General features: G+C 42.3%; 1 protein-coding gene across 1 annotated transcript in view; it reads left to right on the top strand.

The window, feature by feature from the left end:
- Positions 1-8170, top strand: part of LOC104979744 (EGF-like module-containing mucin-like hormone receptor-like 4) — a 15900-nt gene extending 7730 nt beyond the window's left edge. Inside the window, exons 4-7 of the mRNA XM_010828256.1 lie at positions 2917-3008; positions 4286-4466; positions 6244-6339; positions 7846-8170. Coding sequence (XP_010826558.1) covers positions 2917-3008; positions 4286-4466; positions 6244-6339; positions 7846-7893 — 417 coding nt within the window. The 3' untranslated portion in view covers positions 7894-8170. The remainder of the gene's footprint in view (positions 1-2916; positions 3009-4285; positions 4467-6243; positions 6340-7845) is intronic.
- Positions 8171-18110: the final 9940 nt, after the last annotated feature.

Genomic DNA, 18110 nt, shown 5'->3' on the forward strand with positions numbered 1-18110 from the left:
GTTGTTCACCAGCGCTTGGTCTCCCCATGTCATTCTTCCCTCTAACCTCCAGCTGAGTCTCCATCTGGAGCGTGGAACCCACCATGCTTACTAATTATGCCTGGGCTTCTAAGACCCACTCGAGAAGGAGTCTAGGGTGAGACACCTTCCGCTATTCGAGAGGGCGCCTGCGGCCTACGTAAGTGGTGCAAACTTCTTGTCTTGAAGTTTTATTGGTCTCCCGCGTAAACCAAGCTACTCAGCTTCTTTTCTCCACTGAATTTTCCTACTGAGCTATCCTCATTCTATTGTTCTCTATATCTCTAATTAGCATATAAATAGTCGCCTAGGCCGTCTCTCCTTCGAATACCCTGGATCAGCTGGGGCTGGTCCCCAGTAGTTGTGGTACATATACACAATGGAATATTACTCAGCTATCAAAAAAGAATACATTTGAGTCAGTTCTAACAAGTGGATGAAACTGGAGCCTATTATACAGAGTGAAGTAAGTCAGAAAGAAAAGCACCAATACAGTATATTAACACATATATATGGAATTTAGAAAGATAGTAACGACAACCCTACAACAAGACAACAAAAGAGACACAGATGTAAAGAACAGACGTTTGGACTATGTGGGAGAAGGCAAGGGTGGGATCATTTGAGAGAATAGCATTGAAATATGTATAGTACCACATATAAAACAGATGACCAGTGCAAGTGTGATGCATGAGGCAGGGCACTCAAAGCCGGTGCTCTGGAACAACTCAGAGGGATGGTGTGGGGAGGGAGCTAGGAGGGGGGCTTCAGGATGGGGGGGACACATATGCACCATGGCTGATTCATGTCGATGTATGGTAAAAACCACCACAATATTGTAAAGTAATTAGCCTCCAATTAAAATAAATAAAATTTTTAATGATAAAAATAAAAATCCAAAAAAAGGAAAAAAATTTTTAAGCATATTTAAATGCTGATGAATAGAGAAGAAATCATCCTTGTATCTCTAATATCTAGCATGCCATATATACTTAATATATATTTGTTGAATAAACAAATAAGTGGATGTGTAAAAATATAATTGTGACTATGATAAAATTATGTGATTTGGAAGTGATTTCACCAAGTGTTCTTAAATCTTCTTCAGTTGGTTCAACTCTTAGGATATAGTCTGATGATTAGTCAGTTTAGGCTACAGTGTGGTACAGTGACAAAGAAGTCCCAACATCTCAGTGGCTTGGCAGAGCAAATACGTTTTTGTGTGCTATTTTTGCAAAGTCCAGTGTGGATCAAGAGGCTCCCCATGTGAGGTTCAGCTTTACTTTTTTATGACTGTGCTGGGTCTTCGTTGCTTTGTGCAGGCTTTCTCTAGTCGTGGTGAGTGGGGACTACTCTTTCTTGGGCGCTCACGTTTCTCATGGAGGTGGCTTCTCTTGTCGTGCAGCACAGGCTCTAGGCATGAGGGCTTCAGAAGTCGCAGCACATGGACTCACTAGTTCTGGCACATGAAGTTAGTTGCTCCAAGGCATGTGGGATCTTCCCAGACCAGGGATTGAACTCGTATCTCCTGCATTGGCAGGCAGATCGTTAGCCCCTGTGGCACCAGGGAAGTCCTCAGCTTTTCTTTTATGATTCTATTATTTTGACATGTGACCTCCTTGGTTGTTGCTGGAGGGGAAGAGTTGAAGACTGTAGGATTCAGGCATATATCACTGCGACCAACATCTCATCCTCTAGAATTCAGCCACATGCCCCAGACTATCTGAAATGAGCCTGGAAAATACCTGCCCATGGCCCGTGTGTGCAAGGAAAGGCATTGGTGGAGACACCACATTGCACTGTGTGCCACCTGACCACCCACGCATATTCTTTTGTGGCCTTTCAGGAGCTCCTTGGTGGTATTGTACAAGTATCCCCAGTCTGCTCCAAAGGAATTTCAATATATTCTCTTTTTTTAACTTTTTGGCTGTGCTATGAGGCATGTGGGATCCTAGTTCCTGACCAGGGATGGAACCTGCATCCCCTGTATTGGACGCATGGAGTCTTAACCACTGGACCGCCAGGGAAGTCCCTAAGTTTCAACATATTCTAACTATAAAATCTCATACCTTTTCCCATGATCTTCAGTGCTTTCTAGTTTGACTCTATTTTTTTCTTAGGGAATAGTTGCCTTGCAATGTTGCACAACAAAGTGCATTAGCTACAGCATGTAGCATGTTAGTCACTCAGCCATGTCCAACTCTTTGCGACTCCATGGGCCATATCCCACTAGTCTCTTCTGTCCATGGAATTCTCCAGGCAAGATTACTGGAGTGGGTTGGCACTCCCTTCTCCAAGGGATCTTCCTGACCCAGGGATCGAACCCTGGTTTCCCGCACTACAGGCAGATTCTTTACTTTCTGAGCCATCACATATATCCCCTCTCTCATGGCCCTTCTTCCCACTCACCCCCATCTCACCCCTCTAGGTCATCACAGAACACCCAGCTAAGCTCCCTGCCCTCTACAGCAGGTTCCCACTAGCTATCTGTAGCTCTCTACACATGGTATCTTCACACACGGCAGTACACATATGTCAGGGAAAACCATAAAGAGATGAAATGACAACCCTCAGAATGGGAGAAAATAATGGCAAACAAAGCAACTTACAAGGAATGAATCTCTAAAATTTACAAACAGCTCATGAAAACCCAATATGAGAAGAAACACACCCAATCAAAAAATGGGCAGAAGACCTATGTAGACATTTCTCCAAAGAAGACACACAGATGGCCAAGAGACACATGAAAAGATGCTCAACATCATGAACTATCAGAGAAATGCAGATCAAAACTACAAAGAGTAGTTCACCTCACACGGGTCAGAATGGCCATCATAAAAAAAAAAAAAAAAAGACTCTGTATGTTGGTCCACAGTTCGTATCTTTTTTTTCTTTCAGATAAACTTAATCTTTTATTCAATAACCCTGTGGATTTTGAGAGACCGACTTTCTTCCCTCAATAAAGATGTGTCCAAGATACAAAACACAAGGTAAAATGGGTTTAGACAGTTTAATGGGCTTTGCATAAGTTGTAGTCCTAAAGGATTGCTTTTTCAAGCATGCATGCATGCTCAGTTACTAAGTGGTGCCCAACGCTTTGCAACCTCATGGACAGTAGCCCACCAGGCTCCTCTATCCATGGGATTTCCCAGACAAGAATACTGGAGTGGGTTGCTATTTCCTCCTCCAGGGAATCTTTCTGACGCAACAATCAAACCCATGTCACCTGCATTGGCAGGCAGATTGTTTACGTACTGAGGCACCTGGGAAGCCCCTAAACAGTCATCTGTAAAGAGTTGCCTACCATGTTAGGAACCACTGTCAAATGAGAATCACCCTTAAAATCATATATATTTGAACCCTTGAAATTAATGAGCAGATTCATAGAACCAGAAAGTAGAATTGATGTTGCCCAAGGGTGAGGGTAGGAAGGAATGGGTATTTATTGTTTTTTGGATACAGAGTTTCAATTCTTCAGGGTGAAAAAAAGCTCAGTAGAAGGATAGTGTTGTTCTAGCAGTGCAACAATGTGAGTGTGTTTAATGCTTTTGAACTGTGTGTTCAAATGTAGTTGTAGTAAATTTTGTGTTATGTGTTTTTGCCACATTAAAAAAAACATAATGGTAAAATACCTTTCCTTGAGGAGGAAATGGCAACCCACTTCAGTATTCTTGCCTGGGAAATCCCATGGACACAGGAGCCTGGCGGACTACAGTCCACTAGGTCACAAGAGTTGGACGCGACTTAGCGGCTAACCACCACCACCACAAAATATCATTCCAATTATAAATATTCATAATAGAGGAAAACACCCATGGAATAAACTCATGCTCATCTATTAGAGTTTTTACAATGGAAATGATAGCCATTACTTCCAAATATTGCACTCACAACCACAGTTACTCCAAACCATCCTGGCTTGAGAAAAGTTCACAAGTAATTAGAACAGGCGTCCCAGGTGGCTCAGTGGTAAAGAATCTGCCTGCCAATGCAGGAGACTTAGGCTTGATCCCTGGGTTGGGAAGATCCCCTGGAGAAGGAAATGGAAACCTATGGACACCTACAGTATTCTTGTTTTATTCTGAATAATTCCATGGACAGAGAAGCCTGTCAGGCTACAGTTCATGGGGTCGCAAAGAGTCAAACACAACTTAGGGACTAAAGTACTACAGTTGGAGAGGAAGGCAGATGGAGTCTGAAGACAGGAAAACATACTACTCAAGAGAGAAGGTGGTGAGTTGGTGACTGTCCTTCTTGGTGTTAACAGGATGCTGACGTTTAAAGCCATTGCTCAGCTCTTCCTCTTGGGCTGTTCCTGGTGCCTTGGCTTCTTTCTCGCTGAACTGATAAAGGAACCCATCAGATCCATCGTCGCCTACGCGTTCACCATCACCAATGTCCTGCAAGGAGTCTACATCTTCCTGGTCCACTGTGTCCTCAACCAGCAGGTAATAGGACCCATCCTGTCTTCCCCCAAGCTCCCAACTGGGGTCCTCACACGTCATTTACCTGGCTAGCCCTTCTCTCCCTCATGATGCCCTTCTGTCTGATAGTGTGTTCCCATTTTCCCCAAGCCTACCATTCTCCACTGAGTCCGGGAGTTCAAGCCCCTGTTTGTAAATGCATTTTTTATGTATCTGTAGGATGAGGTTAGTTCCACATCCTACGACTCCGCCATCTTGATTCCCCTTTGGGAGTTCAAGTCTCCATTTTCCAGTTTCCCAATACATGAATCTGCAATGAGGAGTGGATAGTTACTTCCCCATTCATCTTCTCCGATCACAAATATGGGGTCTGACAGCAACAAAACTAAAGTTTGGGGGACAATGGTTTCCATTTTTTAATACTCAAATTGGATTTTAACAATTATTACTTGCTTGGCTCTGGGGGATCCAGGGGCAGCTTTCTGAACAGTGAGGAAATCAGAAACGGGAAACAACATAATTAGACATTGAATAACCAACTGTGATTTGCACTGTGGGGAAAATTGTTAGGGGGACATTAAACTACCACATAGGGCTTCCTTAGGCTTGACAATGAGGGGCTTAATGTGGGTGAGAGACAACCAGCCAAAGAAAGGAAGTAAGGCTGATGTGGCAACCCTTGCCAGTCCCATAACCCAAAGACATGTAGCGAGGGCAGTGCTCTGAGTATAGGAGACTGCAGTGGTAGTGAAGTTCCACTTGCCAGCATTGATTGGACCATATAAGCTTTTTAAGCAGTGATTTTACATTGCATTCTGACTCAATAAATAGGCAGATATCTCTAGGTTTCACTCCAATGGAGTTGTATGGATCTCAGAGAGACATGTAGTCAGATACGAATGTGAGAGTGGTACCATAAAGAAGGCTGACGCTGAAGAATTGACGCTTTCAAACTGTGGTGCTGGAGAAGACTCTTAAGAGTCCAAAGGACAGCAAGGAGATAAAAACAGTCAATCCTAAAGGAAATCAGCCCTGAATAGTCAATGGAAGGACTTATGCTGGAGCTGAAGCTCCAATCCTTTGGCTTCCTTGTGGGAAGAGCCGAATCTTTAGAAAAGACCCTGATACTGGGAAAGATTGAGGGAGGGCAGGAGGAGAATGGGGAACAGGGGATGAGATGGTTGGATGGCATCATTGACTCAGTTGACATGAGTTTAAGCAAATTCAAGCAGATATTGAAGGACAGGGAAGCCTGGTGTGCTGCAGTCATGGGGTTGCAAAGTGTAGGACAAGACTTAGCAACTGAACAACAACATTGAGAGGAGGAAGCAATTCTCAGTAGTTACAGAAAACTGCTCATGTTCTTAGGGATGATATAAATGCTGTGTTATCATTAACATGAATATGAACAGGCTGATCCACAAATAATATCTCTGTAATCACTCATGGGGCCTCTCTGGTGGCTCAGACACTAAAGAATCTGCCTGCAGTGCAGGAGACCTAGGTATGGTCTCTGGGTTGGGATTACCCCCTGGAGAAGGGAATGGCTACCCACTCCAGTATTCTTGCCTGGAGAATCCCATGGACAGTGGAGCCTGTCAGTCTACAGTCCATGGGGTCTCAAAGAGTCAGACATGACTGAGCCACTAACACACAATCACTTATAGTTCAATCTGTTTGATATAACCACTATGGGTTATCTGCAAATATAAATGGAAAAATAAACATTATTTTTGGTAGTATTCATGCATATATCTAGAATGTATCTAAATGCAAGATTTTCATTTACCATCTTTTTCAGGTGAGAGAGGAATATGTAAAGTGGCTTAGGAGCATGCGTAAAAAGACAGAGTCTGACAGCTACATCCTTTCCAGCTCTACCATCCAAACCCATGTGGTAAGATGATTTCCTGTCCCCGTCCATGCTGTTTCCTTATTTGAAATATTCTCTTCTGCCGGCAGTTGGGTCTGCCCCTCACCCAATAGTGTGATGAGACCACACATTGACTCTTGGTACAGAAACCTGTTAGCATCTCTGTCTCAGCTTACTGTGCAATATCTGACTCTGTGCATCTCTTCTGCTGCTGCTGCTAAGTCGCTTCAGTCGTGTCCGACTCTGTGCAACCCCATAGATGGCAGCCTACCAGGCTCCACCATCCCTGGGATTCTCCAGGCAAGAACACTGGAGTGGGTTGCCATTTCCTTCTCCAGTGCATGAAAGTGGAAAGTGAAAGTGAAGTCACTCAGTCATCTCCGACTCTGTGCAACCCCATGGACTGCAGCCTACCAGGCTCCGTCCATGGGATTTTCCAGGCAAGAGTACTGGAGTGGGTTGCCATTGCCTTCTCTGCTGAGCATCTCTAGGGTGGGGTAATAGCATACTTACCACATATGATCTGCACAGTGAATGATTATACTTTTCTAGAATTATTGGTTTCTGAGTCCAAGAGCTTCCCTGGTGGCTCGGTGGTAAAGAACCCATCTATCAATGTAGGAAACACAGGTTTGATCCAGGGTCAGGAAGATCCCCTAGAGAAGGAAATGGCAACCCACTCCAGTATTCTTGCCTGGAAAATCCCATGGACATAGGAGCCTGGCAGGCTATGTAGTCCATGGGGTTGCAAAAGAGTAGGACATGACTTAGCAACTAAACAACAGAAGCAAGCTGAGTCCAAACCTTGGAGTTACAGAAACATGAATGAAACTTTTTCTTGATACGTTACATCATAACTAAGTTATACTAGTTCATGAGTTCCACAAAGTTGCCAAACAGATGTTTCACTGCTGGTATGCTCTGAGCCTTAACCAGGCCTGTGCTTTGTAAACCTTAAAAGAAGCCACAGAACTTGGGACTTGCCAAACATCTTTGGCCAGGATTTTTTTTTTCCTGTAGAAAACGTCTTTACATTTTGTAGAACACTGATGTTTTTTACAAAAGACTTAATTTAAGGACTGTTGGCATAGGCAAAATAGTACTTGAAGAAACTGGTAGACATTACAAAATACTTTTCTCCTTTTACTTGATAATGATGAAGGAAAATGAATGAAGGGATAAATAGGATGGATTTAGGTGAGATGTAGCAGTATGACCTTGGTTTCAGTCCTACTTTTGAAATTAACTTGGGTGTGATATTGACATCAGTCTCCTCATGGCTGAGATAAGTGGGCCAGACTTCATCATCTTATGATTACTTTCATATCTTCAATTTTCTGAGATGCAAAAAACAAAGGCAAGTACATTAAGCCTGGAAGAAAAACACTCAGACTTTCCCTGGGATCCATGCTTCAATATGAATCTCATCTTTTTGTCAGGAAATTCCCAACAAATGATGTTAATAATTACTTTCAGGAATATTTCAGCATTATTTCTCTTTCTGTTTCTCCCATAAATTCACACATGGAGATGGAAAAATCATCCAATTTATGGGGGAAAAGAAGAAGCAATACTTAAGTCTGAAAATGACAAACAGTTCCATGTCATCCTCCCAACCACCCTGGAGAAAGAATCAGCCACGTGACTCAAACACCCAGGAGAACTGCTTCATCATACAGTAGAATTGCTCACAGAATGTATGCTTTGGTTGAATATTTTGTGTAGTGTTACAGCGCTCTATGTTTTCAATTAAGATATTTTACACAGAGGCATGTAGATCTTACACTTAGTAAGTTTGTAAATATATATACATGTATATGCTCTTTTGTTTAGTCACTCTGTTGTCTCTAACTCATTTGTGACCCCGTGGACTTAGTCCAACAAGATCCTCTGTCCATGGGATTTCCCAGTCAAGAATACTGGAGTCAGTTGCTATTTCCTTCCCCAGGAATATTCCCAACCCAGAAATTGAACCCTCTTCCTCCTGCATATATATCTATTAACTACATAAGTCAAGTCAAGAGATGCAGTATTTGCATTACTCCTGAAAGTTCCCACATAATCCTTTCAATCATTTATCCCCAGTCTTCCACCCCAGAAACAATTATTCTGATTTCTATAGCAACAGATTAATTCTGTCAATTCTTTAAGTCCATATACATGGAATCATACAATATGACCTCTTGGTGTCTGCCATGTTTCACTCATCTTGATGATTATTTTGGAATTCATCCATTTCATGCATATGTTGTCAGTCTGTTCCTTTTATTGCTGAGTAGCATTTCACACTATTGTATATCACAATATGTTTATCCACACCCCTGTTCATGTGTATTTGAGTCATTTCCATTTTTCCACTATAAATAAAGATGCTATGATCATTTTCATATAATGTTTGTGTGTGTGTATGTGTGGCCACGTGTTCTCACTTCTCTCAGGTAAATACCTGGAGCTTCCTGTCTTTCAGTCGTATCTGATTGATGTGCCAGGATTCAGTTCTTAGTGTGTGATGCCTGTACTAATGGCACCGGCATCAGTTGGGAAGCCAGAAATCACACTATGGGTCTCTCCCTGGATTCACTTGGGTTTAGATTCAGAAATCAGAGTTGTAACAACCCTCTGAATGTCTGTGATGAACAATGTAATTTGAGACTCATTTCTGCAGAGAGAGAGGAGGGTGGTTATCCAAATGCTATGAGAACATTCTCCATGACTGGCAGTCATTTCATTACCCCCTCCCCTTATCTAATCATCTTCTCTTTTTATTCAAAGTAAAATTTCATTTTGCTTTCAAAGGAGAAGCTCAAAAGTAATATGATGCCTCAGACATTGGAGAAGAAAAGAAAATACTATTTAGAGAAGTCAGAACAGGGCCACTATGATGAAACCCCACTTCCTATAAGGTTGACCAGCTGCATTTTCCAGAGACCAGTCACAAAGATAACCTCACATCCTGGCAATGTGGCCAGACACGGTCAATGTGAGGGGACCTTGGAGAAGCCCCCAGCAAGTCTGTGCATTCAGGAGACTGCAGGGTCTTCAGGCGACTGCAGGGTCTTCAGGCCTACAGCCCAGTAGGAGAACCTTTCAGGACCATGGACAGTGCAAATGTTTGCAGGATCTTTGCCCAGCTTAGTGTGGGTGAATTCGTGGGCCGTGCTGGTGCCCGGTCTCTGCACACCAGCCCTGAGCCCATCCTTGCCCAGTCTTCAGATGGGGCAGAGTTGGGCCCAGGATTGGGTCCTGGAGTAATGCAGTCGCAGAGAGTCACAGAGAGTCAGACCCAACTGAGTGACTGAACAACAACAATGAACAAACAGTTTCTGAGTCAGGGCACCAAGGGCTGGAACAGGAAACCTAAGGAGGTTGGGCTCCTCCCAGGTGTAATGGCCATCCCTGCTTTGGTTGGGGGCATGGCTGAAACTCAAGAGCTTGGGGCTGCAAATCTGAGCTGATACCACTTTTCTCCTAGAGGGCATCTGGGTCAGGGCCATAGGGGTTGGACCAATACCACATAAGCTGGTTGTTCTCCTTTCCAAGCACACGAACTCACACACATGCCCATAATGGCAGTTTCTGCCCTGGCCAGAGGCAGGACTGGTACCTAAGGTAGCTTCATCCCCTCCAAGTGTCCACATGATTGCTGTAAAGGCAGCTGCTGCACTAGCAGGAAGCATCACCAGAGAAGGAGGTCTTGATGCGGGAGCCCAGAGGAGGATGGAATATGCCCTGGGGCCATCCAGGCCAGCTTTCCAGAGCACCAGGTTGTTTTCAGCTTGCTGCCTCTGTGCTGGATGAGAGAGCAAGAAAGTCTGTGCATCTGCTCTTCAAGAATGGAGTCTAGGGCTTCCCTGGTGGTGCAGTGATTAAGAATCTGCCTTGCAATGCATGGGACACCAGTTCAATTCCTGGTCTGGAAAGATCCCACAATGCTGTGGGGCATCTGAACTGGTGTACCACAACTGAGCCAGTCTTCGAGAGCCCAAACCCACAACCCACATCTACTAAGACCAAGTGCTGCCACTACTGAAGCCTGTACACCCTCAAGCTTGTTCCCCCCAACAAGAGAAGGCACTGCAATGAGAAGCCCTTGAACCACAACCAGAAAGTAGCTCCTGTTCACAACTAGAGGAAGCCCACACCCAGTAATGAAGACCCAGCACAGGCAAAAATAAAAAATAAAATAAATTAAAAAAAAAAAAGAATGGAGTCTCAATGTCTTTTAGTGCTTGTTTTATTGAATAAGTTGTTTCTAAGTAAAATGAATCATTTATTGAATAATTGTTTGTTAAATAATTACAAAATTATGATGTATCCCACACTGTCAGGTGGAAAAATTGCAATGACTCCAGATCTATTTCAGGGCAAAACAATAAGTTTGCTGGCAAGTCATTTTCCACATCAAATATTTTTAGAGAATATGTTCCTTCTTAATAATATAACATTTAATCTAATTTTTAAAAATAGCCACAAATTTTTAGGCAAACATAAGTGCTAATTAGCATAAGTGCTAATTAAATTTACATTAAAATGTCTTAACATTTGATCTAACATTTAGCACAAAATGAAACAAGGATGTAGCTTACATTAGAATGAGGTGTAAAAGCAAGCTAAATAAAATAAGATTTCTACAGAGCTAATTGACATTAAAAATATAATTTCTTTAAAAACACAAATACCAATGATATCACTTATATGTGGAAGTGAAAAAATTACACAGATGAATTTATTTGGGAAACAGAAACACAGCCACAAACATAGAAAAGAGATCTGTGGTTGCCAAGGGGGACAGAGAGGGGGAGGGATGGATTGGGAGCTTGGGCATCCCTGGTGGCTCACACGGTAAAGAATCTGCCTGCAATGTGGGAGACCTAGGTTAGATCCCCGGTTTGGGAAGATCCCCTGCAGGAGGGCATGGCAACCCACTCCAGTATTCTTGCCTGGGGAATTCCCATAGACAGAAGGCCGGCAGGCTACAGCGCATGGGATCACAAAGAGTCAAACAGGACTGCGTGACTAAGCACAGCACAGCACAGATGCAAACTAGTACATATAGGATGGATAAACAAGGTCTTACTGTATAGCACAGGGAATTGTATTTGATAACCTGTAATAAACCATAGTGAAAAAGAATATTAATATATATGTATAAGTGAATCACTTTGTCATACATCAGAAATTAGCACAACATTGTGGATCAACTATACTTCAGTGAAATTTATATATATATATATAAAATCTCTTTAGGGTAGACATTTCTTCCTTGAGTGTAAACAATGTAAGAAAACATATAAAACACTAAATAATCCTTCAGGCTAGATAACCTCTGTAGAATTTAATATAAAAGTCAATTTTAAAAATCACAGTAAATAGAAATTGAGGTGCACAAGGACAAGCAAAAATCTTTTTTCTTGTCACGTGAAACCCAACCTCTTACCCACAGAAACATTTCCTCATCTCACATTTGTCAAACAAAAGGGTTTAACAGAGTGCAGTGTTAATATAACAAAGCATCTCAATCCAGATCAAGAAACAGGGCTGACATTCAAGGATGCAAGTATCATGGAGGGCTGTCCCTCCCCCCTCCCCCCCATAAACTACCTCCCAAGGGCCACACATCATTCAGCGTCTCCAGGACGATTTTCTCCTATTTTTTAATCTAGCTCTCAAGTCTCCTGGCTTTCTCTGCCTCCCTGGCAAGCCTGTCTGCCCTCCAGGCCATAGCCAATCTCTTCCTTGCTCTCTTCACTTTCCGAGACTGCTGATGAATATCTCTATCTGTTACTGGTTGTCTGCAGAGGGTGTGTGGGAGGAAGAGCTCCAATCCTGGGTCCAGCTCTGCCCCATCTGAAGACTGGGCAAGGATGGGCTCAGGGTTGGTGTGCAGAGACCAGGCGCCAACATGGCCCAGGGATTCACCCACACTAAGCTGGGCAAAGATCCTGCAAACATTTGCGCTGTCCATGGTCCTGAAAGGTTCTCCTACTGGGCTGTAGGCCTGAAGACCCTGCAGTCTCCTGAATGCGCAGACTTGCTGTGGGCTTTTCCAAGGTCCCCTCGCATTGACGATGTCTGACCACATTGCCAGGATGTGGGGTTATCCTTGTGACTGGTCTCTGGAAAATGCAGCTGGTCAGCCTTATAGGAAGTGCAGTTTCATCACAGTGGCTCTGCTCTGACTTGTCTAAATAGTATTGTCTTTTCTTCCCCAATGTCTGAGGCATCATATTACTTTTGAGCTTCTCCTTTAAAAGCAAAATGAAATTTTACTTTGAATAAAAAGAGAAGATGATTAGATAAGGGGAGGGGGTAATGAAATGACTGCCAGTCATGGAGAATGTTCTCATAGCATTTGGGTAACCACCCTCCTCCTCTCTCCCTGCTGAAGTGAATTGCAAATTACATTGTGTATCACAGGCACTCACAAGGTTGTTATAACTCTGACTTCTGAATCTAAACCCAAGTGGATCCAGGAAGAGCCCCACAATGTGATTTCTGGCTTCTTAACTACACCAATCCTGCTACTGCAGGCACCAGACACAGAGAACTGAATCCTGGGGCATCAGCCAGATGGAACTCAAGGACAGAAAGCTCCAGATCATCACCCAGTACCAATTCCAGACTTGTCCCTCCACCATCCTCTTAGAGGATGTTTTCACCTTCCAATCTCTGTCACTGTCAACCACACACATGCTGATAACCCCAAATCCACCAACATTCAGATGAAGAGATCACAGGGTTCTTTGACTCCCAAGACATTACACCTTCACTTTTACCCCAACTCCCTTCTTCACTCAAGTATTCCCCTGAACCATACTCTCATCACCAACCTCCCTTTTCCCACTGTAAATAACCATTTTTACTCCCTGACTCTCTTCCTCCCCTCCTCCTAATCCTCTCTCCCCTATCTCACTTAATGATCAATGCTTCTTAGAAGTTGGTTCTGTTCTCACATCTGTTCTGCATCTTCACCTTCTTCCAGGCAATCCCATCCATTTCCCTGGCTTCAGATACCATTCATGAACTAGAAACGCTCACAGATTCACCCATCTGGCTTCAGCCTCAAGACCCAAATATCTGTCTGCCCACCCACCACATCAGTGATATTTGTGACTCAACTCTCACTGGGCAGGTCCCAAGTTGAACCAATTACTTTTCCAAATACATCGCCCATATCTCAGTGTCCCCTAAACTTACTTTTTGATATTAATACCCTATGCCACTGAGTGTCATTCTGAACTCCCTGCCACTCCATGCTTCTATCAGTTAACCCTCCATTTTCCTTTTTGAGGGCTTCCCTGGATAACTTAAAGTGATTTTACAAAAGGAAAAAAAGATACAAAGGATTGCTCTTGACATCAATATGGATTCCTCACTCACCAGAAGAGGCTGGCTTGGAACACTCATTGGTGTGGCTCAGTAGGTAAAGAATCTGCCTGCAATGTGGGAGACCCAGATTCAATCCCTGGGCGGGGAGAATCCCCCAGAGAAGGGAACAGCTACCCACTTTAGTATACATGCCTGGAGAAGTTCATGGACAGAGGAGCCTGGCAGCTACAGTCCAAGTGTTCACAAGGAGTTGGATATGACTGAGTGACTGACTAACACTTTCACTTTTCCTTTCTGAATCCACCTAAAAGTTTCAGCTTTTGAAATAATTCTTGAGTATCTTTCAATTTTCATCATAATACCATTTCCACAGAGTGAATTTTTCCATTTTTAAATCTTATGTACTATTATTTTGTGTGTATGTAGATTTTCTTACTAAGTTGGATACTCAATAATGAGATGAATAATGGGAACTTTAATGTTTATTACTTATTGCTTTGCTCTTTGAAGGTGCTCAGATATCTTTTTGAAAGAAATTCTGCAAACTCAACTGAGAAAAAGCTTTCTAAATTTTTCAAACAAATTTACCCAACTACAAAGCATAAAATGACATAATCTCTTTTGTAGTAAACTTCGATAAATTGTCACTAAGATTTTAAGCTCTTTGTGCCTGTAGTCCGTTTTAAGACTCTACTCACAATAATCTTTTTAAACTGTAAACCTAATAAGTGCACAGTTCCTCACAAATCTCTCATTTCTGTCCTCAGATTTTTTAAGGAAAAACAAGTCTCATTTCATTCTTTTTGTCATGCCATAATTATTAATTCTACTCCTTTTGTGAGTCAAAATGTCCCAGTTTGGTGGGGAGATTACTGCTGCTTCTGCTGTTTAGTCACTAAGTCATGTCTGACTCTTTGTGACCCCATAGACTGTAACCTGACCCGCTCCTCTGTCCATGCAGTTTTCCAGGCAAGAATACTGGAGTAGGTTGCCATTTATTATGCCAGAAGATTTTCCTGGCCCAGGGCTTGAACCCATGTCTCCTGCTTGAAAGGCAGAATCTTAACTCCTGAGCCACCTGGGAAGCCTAGGGAAATTATTAGATCCTCCGATTTATAGAGCACTTATTATATACCAAGCTGTGTATTCAAACTCCTGACTCAGAATTTCAAACAATTTCACTTCTCTAGTTTATTTTAATCTTGGTAAGAGGAAAAAATTAATAGAGCAATGAGCATTTAATGCAGTGTGGGTATAATTTGGTGCTGTGATAAACAATAAGACCAACTCAAGAGACAGAGAGAAAAAGCAGATGGGATGGAGGAAAAGAGGTCAGAAGGAATAGACAGAGAAAGAAATTAACTGTAGTGATGAATGATGAGATTAGAGAACTAAGGACATATTTGAGCAAAGAATTTAATTTTAAAAAAAGAAGAAAAGACCAAATGCATTATGCGTAAAGAATTTTCCAGAGCAGAGAACAGTTTAAACACTCTAAAGTCAAAAGGCATTTTCACTTCCTAGTAAATTTGATCAAAAAGGAAAACACATTTTGTCTATTATTCTAAGAAAACCTTATATACAAAAATATACAAAATCTTAAATATGTCTTAGCAAACATTAACCCCTAGGAAATAACGTTCAAAAAAATATCTTATTGTGTTAACAATTACCATTTGCTGACTTAAAGTGATTTTACAAAAATTGCCACTTTTGACATCAATATGGACTTCTCACTCACCAGAAGAGGCTGGCTTGGAACACTCATTGGTGTGGCTTCTCCCATCTTTGGAAATTGTCCTCTGACCTACTCACTACTCAGATGCAGGCAGTCTGTGATTTGCTGGAAAACATGCTTCTGATCCCCCTTTTATGGAGAAAGTGAGTAATTCAATCAGTGGATAATCCAAAGAAGATATCTTATCTCACACCATTGGGATTGAAAAGATTTTTAAATCACATTCAACAATACACTAAAAAGATCATACACCATTATAAACTGGGACTTATTCTGAAGATGCAAACCATTCACAATCATTCAATATGATCCACCACATTATCAAAACAAATGATAAAAATCACATGATCACCTCAATAGATGCAGAAAAAGCGTTTGATGAAATTTAACTCATAGAGACCATTATACCAGCTCCTTTAAAAATCTAAGCATAGAACCACCACATGACCTAACAATCCCACTCCTGGGTGTATACCCTGAGAAAATCATAATTCAAAAAGACACATGTACCCCAGTGCTCACTGCATCACTATTTCAATAGCCAGGACATGGAAGTAGGCTAAATGTCCATTGACAGATGAGTGGATAAAGACAATGTGGCACAGTGGAATATTACTGAGACATAAAAGGGAACAAAACTGGGTCATTTGTAGCAAAGTAGATGGGAACAACAGAAGATGAGATGCTTAGATAAAATCACCAACTCAATGGACAGGAGTTTGAGTAAACTCCGGGAGTTGGTGATGGACAGGGAGGCCCGGCATGCTGCAGTCCATGGGGTCGCAAAGAGTCAGACACGACTGGGTGACTGAACTGAACTAAACTGAAATGGACCTAGAGTCTGTCATACTGAGTGAAGAAAGAGAAAAACAAATATGTCAGAAAGAAAAAAAACAAATATCATATATTAATGAATATATGTGGGATCTAGAAAAATGTCACTGATTTGCCATGCTTAGTCGCTCAGTGTTGTCTAATTTGCAGAGCAGGAGTAGAGACGCGGATACAGAAAATGGATGTATGAACACAGTGGGGGAAGAATGAAGGGGAGAGTGAGAAGTTGGGATAGTAGAAATGACATATATACACTATCGTGTGTAAAATAGATAGCTAGTAAGAAGCTGCTGTGGCTTCCCTGGTAACTCAGCTGGTAAAGAATCCGCCTGCAATGCGGTAGACCCTGATTCGATTCCTGGGTTGGAAAGATCCCCTGGAGAAGGAATAGGCTACCCACTCCAGTATTCTTGGGCTTTCCTGGTGGCTCAGCTGGTAAAGAATAAGCCTGCAATGCAGCAGACCTGGGTTCGATCCCTGGGTTGGGAAGATCCCCTGGAGGAGTGCATGACAACCCATTCCAGTATTCTTGCCTGGAGAACCCCATGGACAGAGGAGCCTGGCAGGCTACAGAGCATGGGGTTGCAAAGGGTCGGACAACACTGAGTGATTAAGCACAGCAGAGGAAGCTGCTGTATAACACAGGGAGCTCAGCTTGGTGCTCTGTGATGACTTAAAGGGTGGGAGGGACGCTCAAGAGGGAGGGGATATATGTATATATATACCTGATTCACTTCGTTGTACAGAAGAAACTAATACAACGTTGTAAAGCAATTATACTCCAATTTTTTTTAAGTTTGTAAAAAAAGATGTGCGTGCAAGCTCAGTCATGTCCAACTCTTTGTGACCCCATGGACTGCAGTGCACCAGGCTTCCCTGTGCATGGGATTTCCCAAGGCAAGAATACTGGAGTGGGTTGCCATTCCCTTCTCCAGGGGATCTTCCTGACCCAGGAATCAAACCTGAGTCTCTTATGTCTCCCACATTGGCAGGCAGGTTCTTTACCACCAGCGCTATCTGGGAAGCCCTTGTAAAGAAAGATAACAAAAAACTGTGTCATTAGAAAAATATTTTGAGAACATTTTTGATGAAACATGGTAGAAAAAAAAAGATATGACAACAGAAGGGAAATGTGGGATAAAGAACAAAGTTCTTTTTCATTGTGACACATTAAAACATTTAATGCTGAGGGCTTGGCACCAGAATTATAAACAAACAGAGCACAGAACATCAGGCTGAGTGCATGCATGCTAAGCCACTTCAGTCGTGTCCGATTATTTGTGACCCCATGGACTGTAGCCTGCCAGCCTTCTCTGTCCATGGGATTCTTCAAGCAAGAATAATGGAGTGGATTGCCTCCCCCAGAGAGAAACATGTAAAAAAGAAAAAGACACAACATTCTAATCTAAATCACAACCTAGAGACCTTAAAAGTAGCTGTTACATGAGATACAAACTTGAAGACTTCTGTATTGCAAAAAAACATAAAATATAAAGTGTAGAAGGGTTATAGTGCTTTTCTTTGCTAAAATATAAACAATATTGAATGACTTGAATTCTCCATCAATACTGCACAATTCCAATCATCTTAACAGTAGGATTCATTAGGTTTCCATCATCTGGCAGATAAATAGGCAGAATGTGAAGTCAAGTGGGCCTTAGAAAGCATCACTACGAACAAAGCTAGTGGAAGTGATGGAATTCCAGTTGAGCTCTTTCAAATCCTGAAAGATGATGCTGTGAAAGTGCTGCACTTAATATGCCAGCAAATTTGGAAAACTCAGCAGTGGCCACAGGACTGGAAAAGGTCAGTTTTCATTCCAATCCCAAAGAAAGGCAATGCCAAAGAATGTTCAAACTACCGCACAATTGTACTCATCTCACACGCCAGTAAA

This window comes from Bison bison, unplaced genomic scaffold, assembly GCF_000754665.1.
Source record: "Bison bison bison isolate TAMUID 2011002044 unplaced genomic scaffold, Bison_UMD1.0 scf7180017864492, whole genome shotgun sequence".
Taxonomy (NCBI): Eukaryota; Metazoa; Chordata; class Mammalia; order Artiodactyla; family Bovidae; genus Bison; species Bison bison.